Source organism: Pelophylax lessonae (assembly GCF_965119305.1).
Source record: "Pelophylax lessonae genome assembly, chromosome: 9".
NCBI lineage: Eukaryota > Metazoa > Chordata > Amphibia > Anura > Ranidae > Pelophylax > Pelophylax lessonae.
Window position 1 is genome coordinate 241,229,566 of NC_138776.1, and position 21,863 is coordinate 241,251,428.

The 21,863-nt window shown below is 48.8% G+C and overlaps 1 protein-coding gene across 1 annotated transcript in view; it reads left to right on the forward strand.

The window, feature by feature from the left end:
- FTSJ3 (FtsJ RNA 2'-O-methyltransferase 3) overlaps positions 1-21,863 on the forward strand; it is a 177,047-nt gene that overhangs the window by 102,487 nt on the left and 52,697 nt on the right. The window contains exons 2-5 of the mRNA XM_082266751.1: positions 8,966-9,078; positions 13,465-13,570; positions 15,647-15,693; positions 19,586-19,665. Coding sequence (XP_082122877.1) covers positions 9,012-9,078; positions 13,465-13,570; positions 15,647-15,693; positions 19,586-19,665 — 300 coding nt within the window. The 5' untranslated portion in view covers positions 8,966-9,011. The remainder of the gene's footprint in view (positions 1-8,965; positions 9,079-13,464; positions 13,571-15,646; positions 15,694-19,585; positions 19,666-21,863) is intronic.

Here is a 21,863-nt window from a genome sequence, read left to right on the forward strand (position 1 = left end):
TCTGCTTAGCAGGAACACAAGATCTCTATCTTCCCCTCTTGACAGAACAGCGGTCTACCTTGTTTATGTATGCAGACCGCCATTCTGCCTCTCTCACGAACGAACATCGGGTCTGCCGAACCCGCTGATTGGATCCCGCTGGGTCCAATCACAGCGGGAGCGGGTCGCCAGCAGCGCGCCGCGTGCCCCAGACCCAGTGCACGAAATGACGTACAGGAACATCATTTCGTGCAAAAGGGCCGCCCTGCTGCAGAATATCTGTTGGTTCCTACTGGCCACTTACCGACCGACCGCTCACCCACCGTCGATTTACGTCCGCACTTTGATGCTAAATACCAGGGTTATGGCAGCAGATAGCTTCCATAACCCTGGTATTTTTCGAAACGGCGGAGACCACATCCCATACCTAGTGCCCTGATTCCAGAGGAGACCACACCCCATACCTAGTGCCCTGACCAGAGGAGACCACACCCCATACCTAGTGCCCTGACCAGAGGAGACCACACCCCATACCTAGTGCCCTGATTCCAGAGGAGACCACATCCCATACCTAGTGCCCTGATTCCAGAGGAGACCACATCCCATACCTAGTGCCCTGATTCCAGAGGAGACCACATCCCATACCTAGTGCCCCGATTCCAGAGGAGACCACATTCCATACCTAATGCCCTGATTCCAGAGGAGACCACATCCCATACCTAGTGCCCTGATTCCAGAGGAGACCACATGCCATACCTAGTGCCCTGACCAGAGGAGACCACATCCCATACCTACTGCCCCGATTCCAGAGGAGACCACGTCCCATACTTAGTGCCCTGACCAGAGGTGACCACATCCCATACCTAGTGCCCCGATTCCAGAGGAGACCACATCCCATACCTAGTGCCCTGATTCCAGAGGAGACCACACCCCATACCTAGTGCCCTGACCAGAGGAGACCACACCCCATACCTAGTGCCCTGACCAGAGGAGACCACACCCCATACCTAGTGCCCTGATTCCAGAGGAGACCACATCCCATACCTAGTGCCCTGATTCCAGAGGAGACCACATCCCATACCTAGTGCCCTGATTCCAGAGGAGACCACATCCCATACCTAGTGCCCCGATTCCAGAGGAGACCACATTCCATACCTAATGCCCTGATTCCAGAGGAGACCACATCCCATACCTAGTGCCCTGATTCCAGAGGAGACCACATGCCATACCTAGTGCCCTGACCAGAGGAGACCACATCCCATACCTACTGCCCTGACCAGAGGAGACCACATCCCATACCTACTGCCCCGATTCCAGAGGAGACCACGTCCCATACTTAGTGCCCTGACCAGAGGTGACCACATCCCATACCTAGTGCCCCGATTCCAGAGGAGACCACATCCCATACCTAGTGCCCTGATTCCAGAGGAGACCACATCCCATACCTAGTGCCCTGATTCCAGAGACCACATCCCATACCTAGTGCCCTGATTCCAGAGGAGACCACATCCCATACCTAGTGCCCTGATTCCAGAGGAGACCACATCCCATACATAGTTCCCCGATTCCAGAGGAGAACACATCCCATACCTTGTGCCCCGATTCCAGAGGAGACCACGTCCCATACCTAGTGCCCTGACCAGAGGTGACCACGTCCCATACCTAGTGCCCCGATTCCAGAGGAGACCACATCCCATACCTAGTGCCCCGATTCCAGAGGAGACCACATCCCATACCTAGTGCCCTGATTCCAGAGGAGACCACATCCCATACCTAGTGCCCCGATTCCAGAGGAGACCACATCCCATACCTACTGCCCTGATTCCAGAGGAGACCACATCCCATACCTAGTGCCCTGATTCCAGAGGAGACCACATCCCATACCTAGTGCCCTGATTCCAGAGGAGACCACATGCCATACCTAGTGCCCTGACCAGAGGAGACCACATCCCATACCTACTGCCCCGATTCCAGAGGAGACCACGTCCCATACTTAGTGCCCTGACCAGAGGTGACCACATCGCATACCTAGTGCCCTGATTCCAGAGGAGACCACATCGCATACCTAGTGCCCTGATTCCAGAGGAGACCACATCCCATACCTAGTGCCCCGATTCCAGAGGAGACCACATTCCATACCTAATGCCCTGATTCCAGAGGAGACCACATCCCATACCTAGTGCCCTGATTCCAGAGGAGACCACATCCCATACCTACTGCCCTGATTCCAGAGGAGACCACATCCCATACCTACTGCCCTGATTCCAGAGGAGACCACATCCCATACCTAGTGCCCCGATTCCAGAGGAGACCACATTCCATACCTAGTGCCCTGATTCCAAAGGAGACCACATCCCATACCTAGTGCCCTGATTCCAGAGGAGACCACATGCCATACCTAGTGCCCTGACCAGAGGAGACCACATCCCATACCTACTGCCCCGATTCCAGAGGAGACCACATCCCATACTTAGTGCCCTGACCAGAGGTGACCACATCCCATACCTAGTGCCCCGATTCCAGAGGAGACCACATCCCATACCTAGTGCCCTGATTCCAGAGGAGACCACATCCCATACCTAGTGCCCTGATTCCAGAGACCACATCCCATACCTAGTGCCCTGATTCCAGAGGAGACCACATCCCATACCTAGTGCCCTGATTCCAGAGGAGACCACATCCCATACATAGTTCCCCGATTCCAGAGGAGAACACATCCCATACCTTGTGCCCCGATTCCAGAGGAGACCACGTCCCATACCTAGTGCCCTGACCAGAGGTGACCACGTCCCATACCTAGTGCCCCGATTCCAGAGGAGACCACATCCCATACCTAGTGCCCCGATTCCAGAGGAGACCACATCCCATACCTAGTGCCCTGATTCCAGAGGAGACCACATCCCATACCTACTGCCCTGATTCCAGAGGAGACCACATCCCATACCTAGTGCCCTGATTCCAGAGGAGACCACATCCCATACCTAGTGCCCTGATTCCAGAGGAGACCACATCCCATACCTACTGCCCTGATTCCAGAGGAGACCACATCCCATACCTAGTGCCATGATTCCAGAGGAGACCACATTCCATACCTAGTGCCCTGACCAGAGGAGACCACATCCCATACCTACTGCCCCGATTCCAGAGGAGACCACGTCCCATACTTAGTGCCCTGACCAGAGGTGACCACATCGCATACCTAGTGCCCTGATTCCAGAGGAGACCACATCGCATACCTAGTGCCCTGATTCCAGAGGAGACCACATCCCATACCTAGTGCCCTGATTCCAGAGACCACATCCCATACCTAGTGCCCTGATTCCAGAGACCACATCCCATACCTAGTGCCCCGATTCCAGAGGAGACCACATCCCATACCTAGTGCCCCGATTCCAGAGGAGACCACATCCCATACCTAGTGCCCTGACCAGAGGAGACCACACCCCATACCTAGTGCCCTGACCAGAGGAGACCACACCCCATACCTAGTGCCCTGACCAGAGGAGACCACATCCCATACCTAGTGCCCTGATTCCAGAGGAGACCACATCCCATACCTACTGCCCTGATTCCAGAGGAGACCACATCCCATACCTAGTGCCCTGATTCCAGAGGAGACCACATCCCATACCTAGTGCCCCGATTCCAGAGGAGACCACATTCCATACCTAATGCCCTGATTCCAGAGGAGACCACATCCCATACCTAGTGCCCTGATTCCAGAGGAGACCACATCCCATACCTACTGCCCTGATTCCAGAGGAGACCACATCCCATACCTACTGCCCTGATTCCAGAGGAGACCACATCCCATACCTACTGCCCTGATTCCAGAGGAGACCACATCCCATACCTAGTGCCCCGATTCCAGAGGAGACCACATTCCATACCTAGTGCCCTGATTCCAAAGGAGACCACATTCCATACCTAGTGCCCTGATTCCAGAGGAGACCACATGCCATACCTAGTGCCCTGACCAGAGGAGACCACATCCCATACCTACTGCCCCGATTCCAGAGGAGACCACGTCCCATACTTAGTGCCCTGACCAGAGGTGACCACATCCCATACCTAGTGCCCCGATTCCAGAGGAGACCACATCCCATACCTAGTGCCCTGATTCCAGAGGAGACCACATCCCATACCTAGTGCCCTGATTCCAGAGACCACATCCCATACCTAGTGCCCTGATTCCAGAGGAGACCACATCCCATACCTAGTGCCCTGATTCCAGAGGAGACCACATCCCATACATAGTTCCCCGATTCCAGAGGAGAACACATCCCATACCTTGTGCCCCGATTCCAGAGGAGACCACGTCCCATACCTAGTGCCCTGACCAGAGGTGACCACGTCCCATACCTAGTGCCCCGATTCCAGAGGAGACCACGTCCCATACCTAGTGCCCCGATTCCAGAGGAGACCACATGCCATACCTACTGCCCTGATTCCAGAGGAGACCACATCCCATACCTACTGCCCTGATTCCAGAGGAGACCACATCCCATACCTAGTGCCCTGATTCCAGAGGAGACCACATCCCATACCTAGTGCCCTGATTCCAGAGGAGACCACATGCCATACCTAGTGCCCTGACCAGAGGAGACCACATCCCATACCTACTGCCCCGATTCCAGAGGAGACCACGTCCCATACTTAGTGCCCTGACCAGAGGTGACCACATCGCATACCTAGTGCCCTGATTCCAGAGGAGACCACATCGCATACCTAGTGCCCTGATTCCAGAGGAGACCACATCCCATACCTAGTGCCCCGATTCCAGAGGAGACCACATTCCATACCTAATGCCCTGATTCCAGAGGAGACCACATCCCATACCTAGTGCCCTGATTCCAGAGGAGACCACATCCCATACCTACTGCCCTGATTCCAGAGGAGACCACATCCCATACCTACTGCCCTGATTCCAGAGGAGACCACATCCCATACCTAGTGCCCCGATTCCAGAGGAGACCACATTCCATACCTAGTGCCCTGATTCCAAAGGAGACCACATCCCATACCTAGTGCCCTGATTCCAGAGGAGACCACATGCCATACCTAGTGCCCTGACCAGAGGAGACCACATCCCATACCTACTGCCCCGATTCCAGAGGAGACCACGTCCCATACTTAGTGCCCTGACCAGAGGTGACCACATCCCATACCTAGTGCCCCGATTCCAGAGGAGACCACATCCCATACCTAGTGCCCTGATTCCAGAGGAGACCACATCCCATACCTAGTGCCCTGATTCCAGAGACCACATCCCATACCTAGTGCCCTGATTCCAGAGGAGACCACATCCCATACCTAGTGCCCTGATTCCAGAGGAGACCACATCCCATACATAGTTCCCCGATTCCAGAGGAGAACACATCCCATACCTTGTGCCCCGATTCCAGAGGAGACCACGTCCCATACCTAGTGCCCTGACCAGAGGTGACCACGTCCCATACCTAGTGCCCCGATTCCAGAGGAGACCACATCCCATACCTAGTGCCCCGATTCCAGAGGAGACCACATCCCATACCTAGTGCCCTGATTCCAGAGGAGACCACATCCCATACCTACTGCCCTGATTCCAGAGGAGACCACATCCCATACCTACTGCCCTGATTCCAGAGGAGACCACATCCCATACCTAGTGCCCTGATTCCAGAGGAGACCACATCCCATACCTAGTGCCCTGATTCCAGAGGAGACCACATGCCATACCTAGTGCCCTGACCAGAGGAGACCACATCCCATACCTACTGCCCCGATTCCAGAGGAGACCACGTCCCATACTTAGTGCCCTGACCAGAGGTGACCACATCGCATACCTAGTGCCCTGATTCCAGAGGAGACCACATCGCATACCTAGTGCCCTGATTCCAGAGGAGACCACATCCCATACCTAGTGCCCCGATTCCAGAGGAGACCACATTCCATACCTAATGCCCTGATTCCAGAGGAGACCACATCCCATACCTAGTGCCCTGATTCCAGAGGAGACCACATCCCATACCTACTGCCCTGATTCCAGAGGAGACCACATCCCATACCTACTGCCCTGATTCCAGAGGAGACCACATCCCATACCTAGTGCCCCGATTCCAGAGGAGACCACATTCCATACCTAGTGCCCTGATTCCAAAGGAGACCACATCCCATACCTAGTGCCCTGATTCCAGAGGAGACCACATGCCATACCTAGTGCCCTGACCAGAGGAGACCACATCCCATACCTACTGCCCCGATTCCAGAGGAGACCACGTCCCATACTTAGTGCCCTGACCAGAGGTGACCACATCCCATACCTAGTGCCCCGATTCCAGAGGAGACCACATCCCATACCTAGTGCCCTGATTCCAGAGGAGACCACATCCCATACCTAGTGCCCTGATTCCAGAGACCACATCCCATACCTAGTGCCCTGATTCCAGAGGAGACCACATCCCATACCTAGTGCCCTGATTCCAGAGGAGACCACATCCCATACATAGTTCCCCGATTCCAGAGGAGAACACATCCCATACCTTGTGCCCCGATTCCAGAGGAGACCACGTCCCATACCTAGTGCCCTGACCAGAGGTGACCACGTCCCATACCTAGTGCCCCGATTCCAGAGGAGACCACATCCCATACCTAGTGCCCCGATTCCAGAGGAGACCACATCCCATACCTAGTGCCCTGATTCCAGAGGAGACCACATCCCATACCTACTGCCCTGATTCCAGAGGAGACCACATCCCATACCTACTGCCCTGATTCCAGAGGAGACCACATCCCATACCTAGTGCCCTGATTCCAGAGGAGACCACATCCCATACCTAGTGCCCTGATTCCAGAGGAGACCACATGCCATACCTAGTGCCCTGACCAGAGGAGACCACATCCCATACCTACTGCCCCGATTCCAGAGGAGACCACGTCCCATACTTAGTGCCCTGACCAGAGGTGACCACATCGCATACCTAGTGCCCTGATTCCAGAGGAGACCACATCGCATACCTAGTGCCCTGATTCCAGAGGAGACCACATCCCATACCTAGTGCCCCGATTCCAGAGGAGACCACATTCCATACCTAATGCCCTGATTCCAGAGGAGACCACATCCCATACCTAGTGCCCTGATTCCAGAGGAGACCACATCCCATACCTACTGCCCTGATTCCAGAGGAGACCACATCCCATACCTACTGCCCTGATTCCAGAGGAGACCACATCCCATACCTAGTGCCCCGATTCCAGAGGAGACCACATTCCATACCTAGTGCCCTGATTCCAAAGGAGACCACATCCCATACCTAGTGCCCTGATTCCAGAGGAGACCACATGCCATACCTAGTGCCCTGACCAGAGGAGACCACATCCCATACCTACTGCCCCGATTCCAGAGGAGACCACGTCCCATACTTAGTGCCCTGACCAGAGGTGACCACATCCCATACCTAGTGCCCCGATTCCAGAGGAGACCACATCCCATACCTAGTACCCTGATTCCAGAGGAGACCACATCCCATACCTAGTGCCCTGATTCCAGAGACCACATCCCATACCTAGTGCCCTGATTCCAGAGGAGACCACATCCCATACCTAGTGCCCTGATTCCAGAGGAGACCACATCCCATACATAGTTCCCCGATTCCAGAGGAGAACACATCCCATACCTTGTGCCCCGATTCCAGAGGAGACCACGTCCCATACCTAGTGCCCTGACCAGAGGTGACCACGTCCCATACCTAGTGCCCCGATTCCAGAGGAGACCACATCCCATACCTAGTGCCCCGATTCCAGAGGAGACCACATCCCATACCTAGTGCCCTGATTCCAGAGGAGACCACATCCCATACCTAGTGCCCTGATTCCAGAGGAGACCACATCCCATACCTACTGCCCTGATTCCAGAGGAGACCACATCCCATACCTAGTGCCCTGATTCCAGAGGAGACCACATCCCATACCTAGTGCCCTGATTCCAGAGGAGACCACATCCCATACCTAGTGCCCTGATTCCAGAGGAGACCACATCCCATACCTACTGCCCTGATTCCAGAGGAGACCACATCCCATACCTACTGCCCTGATTCCAGAGGAGACCACATCCCATACCTAGTGCCCTGATTCCAGAGGAGACCACATCCCATACCTAGTGCCCTGATTCCAGGGGAGACCACATCCCATACCTAGTGCCCTGATTCCAGAGGAGACCACATGCCATACCTAGTGCCCTGACCAGAGGAGACCACATCCCATACCTAGTGCCCCGATTCCAGAGGAGACCACATCCCATACCTAGTGCCCCGATTCCAGAGGAGACCACGTCCCATACTTAGTGCCCTGACCAGAGGTGACCACATCGCATACCTAGTGCCCCGATTCCAGAGGAGACCACATCCCATACCTAGTGCCCTGATTCCAGAGGAGACCACATCCCATACCTAGTGCCCTGATTCCAGAGACCACATCCCATACCTAGTGCCCTGATTCCAGAGGAGACCACATCCCATACCTAGTGCCCTGATTCCTGATCTGTACATGATCCTTCTATGTCAGGGAGTCACACAGCAGTGAGGGAAGGATGAGGATGACAGCCTCAGAGCATGTATGGTATAGTCAGTCACATCAGCTAACATAGTCCGACAGGTTCTTTTAGGCCTGTTCACACCTGAGTGTTTTTCAGCTCGTAAAACGCTCATCTCTGAAGTCTCAAAACGCCCAACAAGCAAAATCCCATTCATTTCATTGGCTCCTGTTCACGTATGAGCGTTTTGTCGCCTGAAGCTAAATGCCTGAAGCTCAAAAAAGTACATGAGCTTCTTTTTTGGCAGATTACAAGTGTTTTTGTTAGATGTCAATGCCTTCCTCCAAATACCTGCAAAAAACGCCTTGAAAACGCCCCAAAAAAATGCCTGAAAACAATACGCTCAGGTGTGAATGGAGCCTTACAGGAGTATAAACGGACTGCAGATTAATTTTCCTTTGTTTTTTTATCTTCTAGACATTGACAAGGTAAAGAAAATCAGAACAGACCTCCGTCTCTTACAATGGGCAAAAAAGGGAAAGTAGGAAAAAGTCGAAAGGATAAATTCTATCATTTGGCTAAGGAGACAGGTAAGCAGAACTGCCGACTCTTTATGGAGTTACAGGACCAGGTATTAGGTTGTTGCCTCCATATAATATTAAGCCGGTATCAGAAGTTTAAAAGGAATCGTTAAAGGCCAAAGATGTCTGTTTTGGTGTTTTTTCTTTTTATATTGCAGTAAAATCGCAGGGAGGCTTAAAGTGTTTCTGTGGCCACAAAATGTAGTTTTTAGTTTTGGATGGAGCAGTAAAGGGTTAAGGGCCAGTTCACACCACATGCAGTCCAGTGCGTTTTTTTTTCTGCATTAAAAACGCATGGAAAGTAGGTTTTGATGGTGTACAATGGCATGCATAGTTCACACCAGTGTGGTCAGTTCCAGGGTGTTCCAGTTCCACTTTTCCTGCATAGGACTGTACTGGAACGCTGTAAAAACGCACCAAAAATGCACTGGAACACACATGTCCTTATTTAACCACTTTACCACCGGAGGATTTTGCCGTCTTACGTCCAGGCCACTTTTTGCGATTCGGCACTGTGCGAATTTAACTGACAATTGCGCGGTCGTGCAACGCCATGCCCAAACGAAATTTACGTCCTTTTTTTCCCACAAACAGAGCTTTCTTTTGGTGGTATTTGATCACCTGTGCGATTTTTATTTTTTGCGCTATAAACAAAAAAAGAGCGTAAATTTTGAAAAAATAACTATTTTTCACATTTTTTATAAGAAATTCCCCCCCAAAAAATGTAAAAATCACAATTTTTTTAAATTTTTGGCCAATTTGTGTTCTGTTACCTATGTTTGGTAAAAAAAATCACAATAAGCGTATTTTGATTGGTTTGCGCAAAAGTTATTGCGTTTACTAACTAAGGGAAAGATTTCTGTCATTTTTGGTGTTTTTTTTTTTTTAATGAGTAATGGCGGCGATCTGCGATTTTTTTTTTTGCGGGACTGCGACATTGCGGCGGACAGATCGGACCCTTGACTGACATTTTTGACACTTTTGGGGTTACCAGTGACATTACTACAGTAATCAGTGCTATACATATGCACTGTTGCTGTAAAAATGACACTGGCAGGGAAGGGGTTAATTTTATTGGAGAGGGAGGGGTTAATGTATGCCTGGTGCTTACTGACGTGTGTGGGGGGAGGTGACTGAATGACACAGTGACAGATCGCAGGTTCAGCTATGCTGAACCCTGCAATCTGTCACTGTCTGTCACTTAGGAGATCCGCCCGCTTTGTTTACACAAGCGGGCGGATCTCCACACTTGATTCCCCGACGATCGGGGAAGAGCGGCGGTGATCACCGCCGCTCCTCCCCTGGCCCGACTCCCGCTGTGAATGAATACAGCGGGAGCGAGCCTCCGGCGGCGCGCGCGTGCCGCCCACAAGGGGAGGAGTCCAGCGACGTAGGTCTACGTCGCTGGACGATAACGAGCCACATTGCCTCAGTAGCAGCAATGTGAGCGGTCGTTATGTGGTTAAAGCTGTGTAAAAGAAAAAAAAAAAACCCTGCAGGACAATGGTATAATGTGCTAGTATGCATCACATACTAGCACATTGTGAAATACTTACCTTAGAACGAAGCTAGCCCCCACACGGTTGCCGGACATGGCTGAGGGAGCTGACCTGTTACCTCGGCGTCTCTTCCGGGTTCTGCGGCTCTGGTGCTGTGAGTGGCCGGAGCCGCTATGATGTTCACTTGTTGGCAAGGAGCTCTGAAAGTCCAGCAAGATACGCCGGACCTTCAGAGCGCATGCGCCGCTGGTGTCAGCGGCTGCATGCAGGGTAAATATCTCGGTTTAGGAGATATTAATTTTACTTACAGGAAAGCCTTGTTATAGACCTTATTATAGGGTTACCTGTAGGTAAAAATTAAAAAGCGGAGTATACTACTGCTTTAAGGTTAAGAAGAAGGGAAAAAATGCACTGGACTGCATCAAAAAAAGCAAATGCAAAAAAGCATCTGGAACGCATGTGAACTGGCCCTGCACCTCTTGTGTTTGTTTTTGCTGTTTTTGTTTCAGTGGGGAGATTTCCCTTCGATCCCTGTCCTGCAGATGGAACAGGAAATGAAAGGAAATCCCCCATAGTGAGGATAGTTCTCTACCAGTGGAACATTTGTACCCATTTCACCTCCTTGCTCCAGCAACCCTGCTTGGAATAATCACATATTGGCGATCACAATGATTTGCATATCCCAGAAGGGAACAGGAGTCCATTCACAGGATGGGGCCACAGAGTGGGCAGGGCTCCACATGTCAGCAGGAGACGGGTTTCCTAAACCCGAAAGAGGCAGCTGGCATAATAGGTCACAGATGGCAGTGCAGGACAGAGGTTCTGACACCAGAGCAGTAAATTGCTGCAGGGCAACGCGGGATCAACTGGGCCGGTGAGCTTTTTTTTTTTTTGTGCACCCAGCAAAACAGGTAAGGGGGAAGCAGGAGGAGTTATAGTGGAACTAAAGGCATTTTTTAATTCTCACTCGTCCATCGACAGACGCAGCCTCATCTCCATGAGCTGAGTGGGTTATGCTGCCACCTGCAGGAGTAGTCTAGGCAGTACATTAGTACAATACTTTTAACATATACACGCCCACGGGACTGTCCCTCCAGGCATAACCCCCACTGCCACAGCCCAGCACATCAGTTTGTTTCTGCCTAGAGAAGGAGTAGGACCTAGGTTTCCTGCTGGGACTCCGGTCTCAGTTTTTTATTCTTTTTATTTCTCTTTACTCACTTTTTTGGCCGCAAGGTTTTGCAGGCTGCTGTTTCATAAGAGAATGTTTTTTGTTATTCTCTTAGGGGTCTTTTACCTGGGTGAGCTCCTGTTGTTTGGTTGAGCTTCATGTTGCCCAGTTGACTAGGTTTAGCCTTTTGGAGTTGACGTTACTGTCTGGTTGCGTTTTTTCCCACCCCTCATGCCTATACTGCTTTGGGACGTCCCACTCAGCTCATGGAGATGAGGCTGCATCTGTCAATGGACGATAGAGAAAATACGATTTTTGTAAGATCTTACCGTAAAATCTTTTTTTTTCTGATGTTCATCGACAGACGCAGCATCCGCCCCTCTGTATGGGGATGGTTCTTTTGTCTTTACTGCTTGCAACTAAACTGATGTGCTGGGCTGTGGCAGTTATGCCTGGAGGGACAGCCCCGTGGGCATGTACATGTTAATAGTTTTGTACTAACCTACTGCCTAGACTACTCTTGCAGGTGGCAGCATAACCCACTCAGCTCATAGAGATGAGGCTGCGTCTGTTGATGGACGATAGAGAAAATATGATTTTTGTAAGATCTTACCGTAAAATCTTTTTTTCTGATGTCCATCGACAGACGCAGCACCCGCCCCTCTGTATGGGGATGGTTCTTTTGTCTTTACTGCTTGCAACTAAACTGATGTGCTGGGCTGTGGCAGTGGGGGTAATGCCTGGAGGGACAGCCCCTTGGGCTTGTACATGTTAAAAGTTTTGTACTAACCTACTGCCTAGACTACTCCTGCAGGTGGCAGCATACCCCACTCAGCTCATGTAGATGAGGCTGCGTCTGTCGATGGACATCAGAGAAAAAGATTTTACAAAAATCATATTTTTTGCCAGCAGGCAGACTTTATTGCAGAACAAACTTGCAAAGACTGGTCTGCCAAAAAATACACTTACCTTCCTGCTCACAGCAATCCTCTGCAGATTGTTACCAGTGCCAGAAGTGACTCCCACGCATGTGCAGGAGTGACATCTTCCTGCCCTGGTCAATCAAGAGGGCCGAAGACTGGCAACCCGGAAATAGGTGGGTAAAGGATGCTGATTCGGGTGTCGGACAATTGGAACTTAGGTAAGTATTGCTGCCTTTAGTTACGCTTTAGGTTCTGCTTGAAGAGGATGATTTTGATTTGAAGTGTAGATGGATGCAGCCTGTTTATAAGAATTCAGCATCTGCACACTGCCGTCTCTCCTTCTTATGTTCGTTCATGCAGTGCTTTTCACTCGCATTTTTCTCACTGTGTGCTGCAAGTACATTCTTTTATAAAGAACGATTGTTCTCTACCCTGCCTGTTCTTTTACCAATTATTAAAAAAACTGAAGAAGAGTAATAGAGAGAGAGAGGTACAAAGCTTCCATACATGCCTGTTGTTGGACTCCATCCAGGTACCATTTATAAAGAGCACTATTGTATTTTGAAGTTTTGTCTAGATGACAAATCTCCCATAAGGTGACATCTGCATTTAGAATTTGTGTTGTCTGTAAAATTTGTTCGCTATGAGGCGGAGGTGGGATGAGGACCATTTTGGTGTTGCTATACAGAGACATCTGAAATATTAGTACTACATATATATATAAAATTTATTTTAACTTGTAGCTAACAATCATCTCCGGTCCCGAGCGTTTCTATTAAATAATTTTGCCGTTCCTATTTAGGGTATCGTTCCCGTTCGGCCTTTAAGCTCATTCAGCTGAACAGAAAATTTCAGTTCCTGCAGCGAGCTCGGGCGCTGGTTGATCTGTGTGCTGCCCCTGGGGGATGGTAAGTGAGAGTTTTTATATGTCAGGATGGAAGGAAGCAGAATGATTGGTTTTACATTGCTTGTTGTTTGACCCCCTTCCCACCCTTTAAAAAGTTCTGTTCGCTCAGGGGGCAGGACGAATCATGTGACCACTGTGATTGGCTGTTACAGTGGTCACATGATCGGGAGCCGGTCCCGTAGACAACCTGTCCTTAAGCCTAGTACACATGGGCACACGTCCTGCCCTCTGGTTCGCCCAGGGGGCAGGATGATCATTTGACCACTGTGATTGGCTGTTACAGGGGTCACATGATCGGCAGCTGGTCCCGCAGACAACTTATTCTTAAGCCTAGTACACATGGGCACACGTCCTGCCCTCTGGTTCGCCCAGGGGGCAGGATGATCATGTGACCACTGTGATTGGCTGTTACAGTGGTCACATGATCGGCAGCTGGTCCCGCAGACAACCAATCCTTAAGCCTAGTACACATGGGCACACGTCCTACCCCCTGGTTCGCCCAGGGGGCAGAACGATCATGCGACCACTGTGATTGGCTGTTACAGTGGTCACATGATCAGGAGCCGGTCCCGCAGACAACTTATTCTTAAGCCTAGTACACATGGGCACACGTCCTACCCCCTGGTTCGCCCAGGGGGCAGAACGATCATGCGACCACTGTGATTGGCTGTTACAGTGGTCACATGATCAGGAGCCGGTCCCGCAGACAACTTATTCTTAAGCCTAGTACACATGGGCACACGTCCTACCCCCTGGTTCGCCCAGGGGGCAGAACGATCATGCGACCACTGTGATTGGCTGTTACAGTGGTCACATGATCAGGAGCTGGTCCCGCAGACAACTTATTCTTAAGCCTAGTACACATGGGCACACGTCCTACCCCCTGGTTCGACCAGGGGGCAGAACGATCATGCGTCCACTGTGATTGGCTGTTACAGTGGTCACATGATCAGGAGCCAGTCCCGCAGACAACCTCAAGAGGGGGATCATTTGTTCTATATCACCTGTGATATTCTCCAGGACGGCGGCACAGATCAGGATCAGAGAAGAGAATAGTGAGCCCAGGCTCTGCCCCCAACTGCAGGTTTACAGGAGAATGTTATGGACCAGTGATGGTGAACCTTGGCACCCCAGATGTTTTGGAACTACATTTCCCATGATGCTCATGCACTCTGCAGTGTATGGGAAATGTAGTTCCCAAACATCTGGGGTGCCAAGGTTTGCCATTACTGTTATAGACTGACTTGACTCTGCTATTTGCAGAATTTAGGAGCCACTCGCCACAGGAAGACCAAGAAGGTAAGAGGACGCTTTTTTTTAAGGATGCTTTGGGGAAGCCATCTGCCCCAAGATGTCCTCAATCCTCAGGTTGAATGATGACCATTGCCACTCAACCCAGAAGACTAAGGAAAGACTGTCAATCATGGCCCTGTCCCCTGAGCACAGCATCCTTACAATGTGGAGAGCAGCCTTGATGTTATTGCGTTGGCATGCTTTACATCAGTGATCCTCAGACTACGGCCCTCCAGCTGTTATGGAACTACACATCCCATGAGGCATTGTAAAACTCTGACATTCACAGACCTGACTAGGCATTATGGGAATAGTAGTTCCTGAACAACTGGAGGGCCATTAGTTTGAAGACTCCTGCTCTACATGGTCCAGTACCTGCTCGATGCTGAGTGAAGAGGAAGACATCCCAGCACTTCATGTAGCATATTAGACATCAGAAAAGGTAAGTTAGAAAATCAAAAGGAGGGAAATCCAACTTTAATGTCCTAGAATGGGCAAATCAGCTCACAATTTAATAGAGAATTTGTTGCTGGACTTAGAAAAAGCCTGTTAACTCACAATCCCTATGCTGCCCGACAGGGCTTGAGCAGCTTTGCAAATAGGAATAGGGGAAAAATTGCAATGCCAAAATGCAAAAAGTTGAGAGACACCTGTCCATACAGACTTGTAAGAGAAACTATAATATCTTATTAATATCTTATTAAGAAGTGTCATTTTGCTTATTTTGTTAATGGTGACTCTTTAATACCAATCCAGTTTCTGACCATTTCTCTTTATATTTTAGGCTCCAGGTTGCTTCAAAGTTTATGCCAGTATCCAGTCTTATCATAGGTCAGTAAAACAAGTGTGTTCTTTTATTTTTTTAAAAAAGGTACAATTAGATGGTGCAAGGTCCTATAGATTTACCAAAAACTACCGTGTTTCCCCGAAAATATATTTTCAGGGAGGACTGCAATATAAGCCCTTCCCCCAAAAATGAGCCCTAGCTTAGTTTTTCTAAAATCCTAGAATCCACTTTATTAGTATTTTATATAATGTCCAGTGTGTCAAATTAAAAGTGTAAAAAGGGCTACGCTGATAAATTAAAATAAGTTGCAACCAAAGATCCAAATACTTGGTTTGCAAATAGTGAAATGAAATAAAATAAATAGTTTGGTGCGCTCAATATTTTCTTATCTGCTGCTCCCTGGCACCAAACTTATTGAGCGCACCAAACTATTTATTTTATTTCAATGTCCAGTGTGTGTTTCTGTAATAGAATAGTGTAAAATACCTTTGATACAGCGCCGCTCAGCTGATTCCCCGCTCTGCTCTTCTCCTCTTTCTATAGCTGTCAGTGGGGGATCTCAGCCCCTCCCCTCTGCAGTGTTCAGAGCGGGTTAAGAAGCACAGAGCATTATATTATAATAGTGTGAAACACCTTAATTACAGCTCCGCTCTGCGCTTCTGTGACCCCCCAGCTGTCAGCGGGGGAGAAGAGAAGGACAGCAGCGGGAAATCAGCTGAGCGGCGATGTAACAAAGGTATTTCACACAATTCTAATCTAATACTCGGCGCTTCTGTGACCCGCTCTGAACACTGCAGAGGGGAGGGGCTGGGATCCCCCACTGACAGCTATAGGAAGAGGAGAAGAGCGGGGAATCAGCTGAGTGCCGAGCAGCGATGTAATGAAGGTATTTCACACTATTCTATTACAGAAACACACACTGGACGTTATATAAAACACTAATAAAGTGGATTCTAGGATTTTATAAACACTAAACTAGGGCTTATTTTCGGGGTAGGGCTTCTGAAGTGGAGGGGCTGAGATCCCCCTCTGACAGCTATAAGAGGAGGAGGACAGCAGAGCGGGAGATCAGCTACCGAAGGTATTTCACACTATTCTATTACAGAAAAACACACTGGACATTATATAAAACACAAAGTGGATTCTCGGACTTTAGAAAAACTAAACTAGGTTCACACAGGGGATTCCTGACAGGCAGGGAGGGAGAGAAGACAGCACATTACAGATAAGACCTACCCCGAAAATAAGCCCTACTGTGTCTTTAGACCCGGGCTTATTTTCGGGGAAACACGGTATGGAGTGAAAGGGCCAGCCTGACTGGATAAAGAATGATTGTATAGTTTAATAGGTCCTCATACTACATTGTAAAAGATTGTACAGTCAGATTGCAGTATGTATGGTGAGCTTCACATTCACATCAGTGGCGATTCAGGACAGTGCAAATTGTAGGTGGCTCTGATTTGCCTAGGTGCAGCCCCTGGCCCGATCACTATAATGACAGGTGATCGACGGCCACAGTGTGTCCAACATCGATCAATGGAGGTAACTGCTGGCTGTTCAGAGAGCCGCACCAGAAATCTCCTTCCTGCCACTACAATTTGCACCGGCCTAAATCGCCGGTGTGAATGTAGCCTTAACCACTTCAGCTCCAGAAGGTTAACCCCCCCCCCCCCTTTCATGACCAGGCCTTTTTTTGCGATACGGCACTGCCTTACAATGTTTTTTACTTTCTTCTATAAAATATACCGAATAAAAAATGTAAAAATATCGAAATTCTCCATCAGTTTAGGCCAATATGTATTTTGCTACATATTTATGATAAAAAGGCTATATTACAAAAGTTAAAAAAAAAGAGGTTGAAGGATTGTAAGAGGTGCATGAAAGTCAGCCAGCCCCCAGTCTGATGTACTCACCCTCCAGTCTGTCACCAACCAAATAAAACCTGTCTCTTGGTACAAAGAACAGGGGTTTAGTTGACACACATTTGCAAACGCATGTGAAAGCTGCAGAGCCACTTCACGGCACCCTGTTTAATTCTGCAGTCCTACACTCTTAATTTAGTGTCCTCACACTGGAGGCACATGGCCGCTAATGGGTGGATGGGGGAACAGGTGAGAGGGAGACAGCCCAACCTCCCCCAACCCCTCCCCATGCACGACTGGCTGTTGTCTCAAAGACTCAAATAATTAGGTTATAACCATGGTGCAAACTGGATGAGACCAGCTGAAAAGCATTACACCTCCATCCCCTTGGTGGATGCAGTATATAGATAGGAAGGGATTTTATGTATGGGGCATGGCCTGTAAAGCACACTGCCTTTGAAATCCCTAATTTCCTTTTTGGGACTTTATGTGAGACAAGCAGGTCATGCTATTGGTCTCCATCCCTGTCTACGGAAAACACTAAGGTCAAATCAAAACTGCATCCACCAAAAACGCACGAAAATCGCACGGTGGGACTTTAATTGAGGCACCAAGCTGTGAGCAAGGCGTCTCCATCCCTGGTTGCTTAAACATATTGGACTAGGTGGGACTTTAGATGAGACCCAAGCTGGTGTTGCCCGGCGTCTCCATCCCTATAACAAGAAAAAAAGAGGTTGAAGGATTGTAAGAGGTGCATGAAAGTCAGCCAGCCCCCAGTCTGATGTACTCACCCTCCAGTCTGTCACCAACCAAATAAAACCTGTCTCTTGGTACAAAGAACAGGGGTTTAGTTGACACACATTTGCAAATGCATGTGAAAGCTGCAGAGCCACTTCACGGCACCCTGTTTAATTCTGCAGTCCTACACTCTTAATTTAGTGTCCTCACACTGGAGGCACATGGCCGCTAATGGGTGGATGGGGGAACAGGTGAGAGGGAGACAGCCCAACCTCCCCCAACCCCTCCCCATGCACGACTGGCACGACAGGTTTTATTTGGTTGGTGACAGACTGGAGGGTGAGTACATCAGACTGGGGGCTGGCTGACTTTCATGCACCTCTTACAATCCTTCAACCTCTTTTTTTCTTGTTATAGGGATGGAGACGCCGGGCAACACCAGCTTGGGTCTCCTCTAAAGTCCCACCTAGTCCAAGATATTACAAAAATTATAGTGTCTACAAACTGGGATATATTTTTGGAATTTTTATTTATTATTTTTTTACTAGTAACGACGGCGATCAGTGACTTATAGCTGGACTGCAATATTGCAGCGGACAAATTGAACACCTAACTGACACTTTTGACACATTTTAGGGGACCAGTGACACTAATACAGTGATCAGTGCTAAAAATATGCACTGTCACTGTACTGATGACACTGGCAGGGAAGAGGTTAACATCCGGGGCTATCAAAGGATTAAATGTGTTCATAGAGAGTGCTTACTAACTGGGTGGGGGGTGCTTGTACTGTGAGAAGGCAGAGATCCGTGTTCCTTCTTAGCAGAAACACAAGATCACTGCCTTCCCTTGTCACAGAATGGTGATCTGCCTTGTTTACACCGTACAGATCACCGTTCTGCCTGTGCCTGGAATGATCAGTGAGTCCCAGCGGACATTCCATCCGCCGGAACTGCTAATTGGCTCCTGCTATGTCCAATCACAGTGGGTAACCGGCAATGTGTGGGCACGTTCTAGACCAGGAAATGCAGAATCATGTACCTGTATGTGATTCTGCACAGAGCGGCCTCCATGCCGCAGTAAATGTACGTGGGGCAGTCCGCATCAGGTTAAAGTAAGTATGGAGGAGAAAGATATTCACTCCTTGTAACATCACTTTGCCATTTGGCAACAGTCCATAGCCCTCTGTAAAACTCCATCACTCATAGCTTATCCTAAAATATCCTTTTACTCTTGGCAGCTGAACAGATTGGCATGGTGGCTAAAAGGAAGGGAAGTATAAACTACTCATATCTTTATCCAAATGGGTTAATTGTTTTCTTTTTCTTTCATTAAGGAGTTGACCTTGTACCTATTAAACCCATCCCTAATGTTGTGACTCTACAGGACGACATCACCGGCGAGTCCTGCCGACAGGTAATGAACTGGGACAGCATGACAAACCTTTATCCTACATGAGTAAGGGGTAACGAGATCAGGGATCCATCTTAATCCATTGTGTTTGTCCACACTGAACCACTGCAAGCAATGCAGTGATCCTCAGTATAAGTTAAACAGGGAGGCAGCAGTTACTTTCAAGAGATTGATCTCAAATGGTAACAGCCTTTCTTGGAAAACAATAGATTTTACTTATAATTAAACCTTTAATCACTTCTGGACCGGAAGATTTTCCCCCTTAATGACCAGGCCATTTTTTGCGATTCGGCACTGCGTTATTTTAACGGACCATTGCACGGTTGTGAGACGCTGTACCCAAATAAAATTGATGTACTTTTTTTTCCTCACAAATTGAGCTTTCTTTTGGTGGTATTTGATCACCTGTGCGATTTTTATTTTTTGCGCTATAAACAAAAAAAGAGCGACAATTCTGAAAAAAAAAATATTTTTCACATTCTGCTATATAACATTCCCCCCAAAAAAAATGTAAAAATCAAATTTTTTTAACATTTTAGGCCAATTTGTTTTCTGCTACATATTTTTAATAAAAAAAAATTGCAATAAGCGTATTTTGATTGGTTTGCGCAAAAGTTATCGTGTCTACTAACTACGGGAAAGATTTATGTCATTTTATTGTTTTTTTTTTTTACTAGTAATGGTGGCAATCTGCGATTTTTAGCGGGACTGCGTCATTACGGCGGACAGATCGGACCCCTAACTGACATTTTTGACACTTTTGGGGGTACCAGTGACATTACTATAGTAATCGGTGCTAAAAATATGCACTGTTACTGTAATAATGACATTGGCAGGGAAGGGGTTAACACAGAGGGTGATCAAAGGGTTAAATGTAAGCCTAGGGGAGTTTTTTTTAACTGTATGGGGGTTGGGCTTGTGAAATGATCACAGAGACCTGTGATCCTACATCAAAGGATCACCGGCACTCTGTGATCATTACAGAGAGAAGAACTGTCAGCTGTGTTTACAACAGCCGACCGTTGTTCTCTCTCAGCGGGGAGCGATTGCGGGTGTCAGGTGGCAATCGGAGCCCCCTGCATCGGAGTCCCCGATGCCGAGTGGGGGCGGAAACACGGCGCCGGTGGCGCACGCTCGCCCCCTAGCTACAGGAGTACAGCTACGTCAGTTCGCGCAGGAGGGGCTGCCTGCCACAGTAAATCTGCGGAGGGCGGTCCGGAAGAGGTTAAAAGAACTGGTATTCCTAAAAAAGATTAAAGCTCTCTTAACCATTTCAAGTCCCAGAGCACTGAAAACCTTTGTCATAAGACCAGTTTATGAAGATTTGATATGCTTTGGTTTACTCAAAATCCACTTTTAACCAGCTTGGCATACCAACATGATTTCAAACTGTTTTTGTAGCACATATTGGGCCTTCATTTGGCTGTTTATTTAAAAAAATACCCTGACTTTATAATAAATAGAGAAATGCAAATTAAATTCAGTTTGATTTTGTCTAATGAGTAGCTTAACCAGTTGCAGACTCTGGGCGTACTAGACACGCCCAAAAAAACATGTCATCAATGAACACAGGGCGTGTCTAGTGCATCTAGTCCTGCTCTGCTGCTGGGATTTCTCTGTCCCAGATCAATTACAGCTGTATTGAAGAGAACACAGAGAAGGTTGGCAGCAGGAGCTGTAAAAAAAAAAAGAAAAAAAAAAGCAGTCTGGCAATGTTTATCAACAACATTGCTCAGACGGGAATACAGAAAGTTACATTGTATTATTTGTAACTTTCTCATCTACAGATCAAAGGGATGAACTTTGATCTGCAGATGAAGCGAGTTAGTCCCCATTCACACTAGCGCGACTTGTCAGGCGACTTGGTCGCCTGACAAGTCGCGGTGGGTCGCCTGCCATAGATTAGCACAGGACCCGTTCTAATAGGAGGGACACAAGTCGCTCCGACTTAGAAAAAGGGTCCTGTACTATTTTGGGGCAACCTGGAGGCGACTTGCATTGACTTCAATAATATGAAGTCCGTGCATGTTGCGCCGAGGTCGCGGTGCACGCTGTGCACTGCGACTTCACAGGTCGCCCCAGCAAGTCGGGTCGCCCCTGTGTGAACTGGGTCTTAAAGCAATCTTGACTATAAAAAAAAAAAAATGTTTCCCTGTTTAACCCCCTTTTTTACCCCTTAGTTTACCTGAATCAGCGATAAT